Raw genomic sequence first — 7,270 nt, 5'->3', positions numbered from 1 at the left:
GGATGGATGGAATGGATGATGGTGGAGGATGGAGATGGATGGATGATGGATGGATGATGGATGGATGATGGATGGATGATGGATGATGGATGGATGGATGATGGATGGATGGATGGATGGATGATGGATGGATGGATGGATGGATGATGGATGGATGGATGGATGGATGATGGATGATGGATGGATGATGGATGGATGGATGATGGATGGATGGAGGATGGATGGATGGATGGATGATGGATGGATGGAGGATGATGGATGGATGATGGATGGATGATGGATGGATGGATGATGGATGGATGGATGATGGATGATGGATGGATGATGGATGATGGATGGATGATGGATGGATGATGGATGATGGATGGATGATGGATGGATGATGGATGATGGATGATGGATGGATGGATGGATGATGGATGGATGATGGATGGAGGGATGATGGATGGATGATGGATGATGATGGATGGATGGATGATGGATGGATGGATGGATGGATGGATGGATGGATGGAGGATGGACAGATGGATGGATGGACAGATGGATGGATGGATGATGGATCAGTCCTTTATCCTTGTGGGGAAATTCCAGCCAATTTTCCAAGGATTTTTGGGGGAATAAACTGGAAGGAAGGAACTCTTAGATCAGAGGTACCAACTCTCACCTTCCCCCTTCCAGGTGATCCGAGGGAACAGCATCATCATGCTGGAAGCTTTGGAACGAGTATAAACCCCAGGAAAACCCCAAATCCCAACCCACCAGTTCCGTTCCCTTGTCCAAGACACCTCTCACAAGTGTACAATTATTTTGCTTTTGTAATTAAATCAGTTTTGTAATGGTTGACCTAACTCAAGCATTTCTCGCATCACTTTTTGGGATTCTGCTCCCAATTCCAGGAAAACTCATGGAAAATTTGAATTAACTGAGGTGCTTGTTAACTTTGTGCTATTTTTGGTGGTTTTCTCCTTAAAAAACACTCAGGTTGTTCAATTCTTTATTACCTCCTTCATACCTTAACACAGCAATGGACATTGGTGGTTTTTCCTCTTTCCCACCCATTTTGGCAGCTCCCAGTTTCCACCCTGAGGAATAATTCCTTGGCAGACCCTTTGGAAAAGTTGGGGCACAGGAAGGGACAGCCAGAAAATCAATATTCCCAGCTGGAGAGCACTTTTGGGGCCAATATGGCACTTTTAATCAATTCCCTAATATCAGACAGGGTTAAACCAAGGAATTTGAGGAAAACTCAGGAACATCTCAGTGTTCCTGCTCCCTCCTGAGTTGGCCAAACAGCTCCCAGGTGGCACTGAGGGACGTCAGGATGAGATCTTGGGTAGAATTTTGTCCTGGAAGGAAAAATTGTCCAGCCTAGGTCAGTGGTGGAGTCACCATCCCTGAAAGTGTCAAAACAACGCGGCACTTGAGGACGTCGTTAGTGGTCAACGTGGTTGGGTTGATGGCCTTGAGGGTGTTGATGATCTAGAAGGTCTTGAAAATCTTGAAGGTCTTCAGTATCCTGAAGTTCTGGAAGGTTCTGATGGTCTTGAAGATCCTTGAAGGTTTTGATAATACTGATGGTCTTGAAGTTCTCGAAGCTCTTCCAACCTTAAGGACTCCATGGTTTTATGAAACACCTCCTTGGAGGGGCAAAGCACAAAGTTCATTAATGTTAATTATGGCATCTTGAAGGTCTTGAAGATCTTCCAACTTTAAGGATCCCATGGATGGGATCCTTACAAAACACCTCCTTGGAGTGGCAAAGCCCAGAGTTTATTGGTGTTAATTATCTGGCTGTTAATTGGCTGTCTTGAAGGTCTTGATCATCTTGAAAAGTCTTCCAACTTTAAGGATGCCATGATCCTACAAAACACACCTCCTTGGAGGGCAAAAGGCAACAGAATTCATTATTAATTACTTGGTTGTTAATTGGCTGCTTGAAGGTTTTGATGGTCTTGATCATCTTGAAAGTCTTCCAACTTAAGGATGCCATGATCCTACAAAACACCTCCTTGGAGGAGCAATCACAGAATTCATTATTAATTACTTGTTGTTAATTAGATGTCTTGAAGGTCTTGATGATCTTGATGGTCTTGATCTCTTGAAAGTCTTCCAACTTTAAGGATGCCATGATCCTACAAAACACCTCCTTGGAGGGGCAAATCACAGAATTCATTATTAATTACTTGGTTGTTAATTGGCTGTCTTGAAGGTCTTGATCTTGAAGATCTTGATGATCCTGAAGATCTTGATGATCCTGAAGGTCTTGAAGATCTTGATGGTCTTGAAGATCTTGAAAGTCTTCAACTTTAAGGATCCTACGAAACCCTCCTCAGAGGGGCGAAGCAGAGTTGCTTGGTGTGAATTAGCCCGGGGGGTGGTCAGGAGCTCCGTTTTGAGCTTCTCGTGCAGGTCCTCCTGGTCGAGGCTGCGCTGTGGCCGTGCCAGCGGTGAAGGCGAGCAGGGGCGGCGTTGCGGGCGGCGATGGCGCTGATCTCCATGGCGCTGGCGGCGCGCTCCAGCCCGTTCAGGTAGTACAGCTTGCTCGTGCAGGACGATGGGAGGGAACTTCTCGGAGGGCTGTACTGCGGGTACGCCCAACCACGGCTTCCACCTTCAACCGAGTCGTAGGAGGAGAAGAGCAATTGAGCTGCTCCTTGGTGAGCTCTTCCTTGGAAAACACCTTCCAGACGGCCGACTGCAAGGGCAGCTTCTCGCCCGGGGCCGCGTCCCCCGCGGGGGACACCGCGCTCAGGCTGTTGATGAACAGCTTGGGGTTGTCCGTGGTGAAAATGGCGCCCAGGTGGAAAGCCTGGGGGTCGCTGTAGCCGAAGAAGGAGGTGTTCAGGCGCCCGTGCACCAGGGTGGTGACGGTCTGGTGGTAGGGGTTGGGGAATTCCGGGATGGGAGGGTGGAAGTTGCGGAAGGTGATGTTGGCCAGCTTGCAGCCCAGTGGGGCCGCGATCAGCACCATGTCGTACGTGTCCCCCGTCAGCCCCGAGGACGTGTTGTAGGTGACCTCGTAGAGCTGCACTGGATCCCCTGCAGAGAACAGCTCAGTTATGCTGATCTGTGCTGGGAGGGAATCCTGACTGTCCCTGGCACTTTGTATTTGGGTTTATGAATTGGTAAAGCTGGGTTTTGAGCCCTGTTTTCATGGAACGGTTTGATTGGAAGGGATCCTAAAGTCCATGCAGTTCTATGGCAGGGACACTTTATCTTTGCTCCAAGCCCCATCCAGCCTGGCCTTGGACACTTCCAGGGATGCAGGGAGAACCACAGCTCCTCTGGAATTCCATCCCAACCCCTCCCTCCCAGGGAGGAATTTTCACTTTGAAACCCCCAAGTGGCCAATGTCAACCACCCCACCCCACTGAAGGGAATTCCAGCCCCACTCACCGCCACGCCTGGTTCTGGTTTTTGGCTCTATGGACACGACCGTTCCTGGGATAACCTCAGCCTTGGAGGAGTAGATGAGGCCAGAGCAGACAAGTTTGTTCCCTCCTTTCACAGACCAAAGGCCTGACTGTGCCCCAGCCAGGGACACAGCACCTGCAAGGAAACCAGCACTGTCAGAGGGGAAACACTGGAAAAACAACTGCAGAACCAGGGGGGGCTAAACACCCAGAGCCAGGACAGAACGCTGCCCACACTCACCTACAAATGCATTAATGGTGACACCTTGGCCATAATCCACCCTCATGACTGGACAACCACCTCATTGTGAACTTCTGGGAGAAGCCTGCTTTCTGCATGGCCTCATCGATGGTCTGGTTGAGCAGGCGGGTGAAGTCGTCGCCTCCCAGGGCGTGGAGCAGGCGCTCGTTGCTGCTGAAGGCGTAGTCGTGCATCTGTACCTGTAGATCCTGCAATTAGACAAGAAATGCTCTCTGTTAATGAGCTCTGGGGCCCTGGCAGCTGTGGGGGGATCTCATGGGGTGGCTTGTGGGAGCAGCAGGACAAAGTGGGGAGGTTTAGGTTGGGATTTTATGAAAGGGGAGAGGCCCTGGCACAGTTTTCCCAGAGAAGCTGTGGCTGCCCTATCCCTGGAAGTGTCCAAGGCCAGGCTGGACAGAGCTTGGAGCAACCTGGGGTAGTGAAAGGCATCCCTGCCCATGCAGTGAGGTGGTTTGAAGGGTTTTTTTCCACCCTCAGGACCCCAACCCACCTCATGAACTTGTCCAGGATGTCCTCCACCCACATGGACATGCGCAGGGAGTTGAGGCCGTAGTGCCAGAGCAGCTTGAGGAGGTTGATGAAGGACCAGCTGCTCTCCTCAAACACAAATTCCTCCCCGTTGTAAACACCTGCAAGGCCCCCCTGGACTGAGGCAACTGGGAGGCCTTTGGGAAAAGGACACAAAAAAGCAATTTAGGGAAAGTTAGGGCTATTCCACCTCAATTTTAACTTTTGAGATAACCTGGCTTCATGCTGATAAGGGTGAGTGAAGACTGGAGTCCCAAAGCATGGAAAGGGGAATGAATTAGCCTTTGTTCAGGGCCCAGGGAGTGACTGGAGGTGACTTTTGGACCTTTATGATACCATTAGTGGGTCACCTGTGGGGAAAGGAGAGACCATTCCATTGGGATGTGGGTTTCCTTTGCCTGGTGTGGGGCTGGGGTAGCAAAGGGGACATGGGGGTGAGGTGATAGGGGGCTCTTTGGGAAGCAAATGGCCTGTGGAGGAAGGATATTGGCAAATTATTAATTATTTTATTGATTTATTATTAAGAAAATAAAAGGTGATTATGAGCGAAGTATATGGGGGGGATATTGGGAAAAGAAGGGGAACTATTGGGAAAGAAGTGAGACTACTGGAGAAGGATATGAGGGCTACTGGGGATGGATAAGGGGCTACCAAGCCTTGTTCTCTCAAGGGATGTCCCCCAGCAGAGCGGGACCCAGAGCACCCAAGGGAGACAATTTCAGGAGTGGGAGATGCCAGGGTAGGGGGTCCCCGCTCACCAAGCTCCTTGACAAAATGCTTCATGTGCAGGTTGAGGGGGTGGATCACGGAGCCCCCAGCCTCGTAGGTGGCCCCCTCCATGTCCAGCGTGTGCAGCCGGCCGCCCAGCACCCCCTTCTCCAGCACATGCAGCCGCACGCCCGGGCCGAACTTCTGCCGCAGGAAATAGGCGGCGGCCGAGCCGCCGATGCCGCCGCCCACCACGGCTGGAGAAACGGCCCCGGTCACATCCACAGCCCCAGGAACCCCCGGTGCCCTCCCACACCCTGCCCGGAGAGCCCTGACAGAGCCCGCAGCACTGATCCCCTCAAGGGAACCCCCTCAAAGACCCCCCCTCATGGCTGCCCATCACAATTACCTCAAGAGATCCCCCCTCAAAAATCCCCCCTCATGGCTGCCCATCACAGTCACCTCAAGAGATCCCCCCTCAAAAATCCCCCCTCATGGCTGCCCATCACAATCACCTCAAGAGATCCCCCCTCAAAAATCCCCCCTCATGGCTGCCCATCACAGTCCCCTCAAGAGACCCCCCTCAAAGATCCCCCCTCATGGCTGCCCATCACAGTCACCTCAAGAGATCCCCCTCATATCCCAATCCCCTCAAAGATCCCCCCTCATGGCTGCCCATCACAATCACCTCAAGGGAACCCCCTCAAAGATCCCCCCTCATGGCTGCCCATCACAATCACCTCAAGAGATCCCCCTCAAAGATCCCCCCTCATGGCTGCCCATCACAGTCCCCTCAAGAGATCCCCCCTCATATCCCAATCCCCTCAAAGATCCCCCCTCATGGCTGCCCATCACAATCCCCTCAAGAAACCCCCCCCATATGCCTTGCCCCTCAAAGATCCCCTCACGGGCCCCCCCATGACCTTCAAGGACCTTGAGGGGCCCCCCATGGCACCTTCCTCACAGATCCCGTCAAAGGATCCCCCTCACACCCTCAAGGTGACCCTCACAGATCCCTCAGGGGACATCTCCCTATGATCCCTCACGGGCCTCCCATGACAGATCCCCTCAAGCTCCCTTAAAGGATTCTCCCCTCACATTTTCCTCACGGATTCCACTCGCCCCTCACAGATCCCCCCAGTTCCTCCCCCCAAATCCATTCAAGGGGCAGCAGATCCCCCTCAACTTTCCCCTTCACAGATCCCGCCCTCCCTCACACAACGCCTTCCCCTCACGCGCTCCGTCCCCCGCCGCACCGATCTTGGAGGGCCCATCGCGGAGGCTGCGGGCGGGCGGGCAGAGCGCGGCGAGCAGCAGCAGGAGCCGGCCGAGGCCCGACATGGCGCCGGAGAAGGGCAGAGGGCGATGGGCGGGTCGGGAGCTCGGCCCGGGCGGGCTGCGGTGCCAGAAACATGAAGGACACAGAAAAAGAAGATTCACCAGACGCGCCGCTGGTGTAGTGGTATCATGCAAGATTCCCATTCTTGCGACCCGGGTTCGATTCCCGGGCGGCGCACTGAAGTTTTGCGTCCCGTTTAACTGTTTTATCCTCAATTCCTAAATTCTCTCTTTTATTTACTTTATTGTACATCCTTTACTTTAAATCACTTCAGTTTAACTCCTTTATTTTAATTTTCCTGCTCTTGTAGAAGATGCTCCTTTCTCGGTGCCCACATGTACCTTTCCACCCTGCTTTTAATCCCTTTGCTTTAATTATTTTATTTTTAACGCCTTCGTTTTAAAGTCCTTTTGTTTAAGCCCTTTTCTTGTAAACTCCTTTATTTTTAGCTACCTTACATTAACATGTTCTATTTTTATTTTCCCCCTTCACCCAAGCCTCTCTTCCCTGTCCCCACACGAAACCTTTTCACCCTGCTTTTAAACCCTTCGCTTTTAATTCTTTCATTTTAAATCCTTAAATTATTCCTTTAATTAATAAATTTTAATACGCTTATTTTAATTACTTCATTTTAGTAATCTTTATTTTAGTCCCTGTATTTTCTAAGCTTTATTTCCCTACCCCGATGCCCACGTGTCCCCTTTCATTGCGACTTTACTTCCAATTCTTCCATTTTTAACCCTGTAATTTTAAACGCCTCTATTTTAACTCCTTTAGCTCCTTTACTTTTAACTCCCTTTATTTCCCAGCCCTGCTGCCCGCATATCCCTTTCCACCGCGGTTTTAACTCCTTTTAATATTTTCTTTTTAATTCCTACATTTTCAATTCCGTTCTTTCAACACTCTTATTGCCATTTGCCCACGCTGATACCTTTTGACCAGCACCTTTTGACCCTTCTTTTAAGCTCTTTCCATTAATTTTAATTAATTTTAACCCTTTATTTCTCACCCCTTTTATTT

At 50.7% G+C, this 7,270-nt stretch overlaps 1 protein-coding gene and 1 long non-coding RNA gene across 2 annotated transcripts; one reads left to right on the top strand and one right to left on the bottom strand.

Annotated features, from left to right (window-relative positions):
- The first annotated feature begins 1,249 nt into the window (after positions 1-1,249).
- LOC306813365 lies at positions 1,250-2,296 on the top strand. The gene is made up of 3 exons (XR_013776978.1): positions 1,250-1,813; positions 2,070-2,209; positions 2,243-2,296. It is a non-coding gene; the product is annotated as an uncharacterized lncRNA (long non-coding RNA).
- A 67-nt stretch (positions 2,297-2,363) lies between these two features.
- Positions 2,364-6,328, bottom strand: PCYOX1 (prenylcysteine oxidase 1). Its single transcript, XM_079328740.1, is given in 8 exon segments — positions 2,364-2,641; positions 2,644-3,039; positions 3,397-3,549; positions 3,655-3,707; positions 3,709-3,854; positions 4,156-4,340; positions 4,962-5,168; positions 6,168-6,328. Coding segments are annotated over 8 exon segments (1,488 nt in total). The 5' UTR covers positions 6,253-6,328; the 3' UTR covers positions 2,364-2,378.
- Positions 6,329-7,270: the final 942 nt, after the last annotated feature.

This window comes from Erithacus rubecula (assembly GCF_903797595.1).
Source record: "Erithacus rubecula genome assembly, chromosome: 29".
Classification (NCBI taxonomy): Eukaryota; Metazoa; Chordata; class Aves; order Passeriformes; family Muscicapidae; genus Erithacus; species Erithacus rubecula.
Note: the sequence above shows the minus strand (reverse complement) of the source record. Positions and strands in the feature narration are given on the sequence as shown.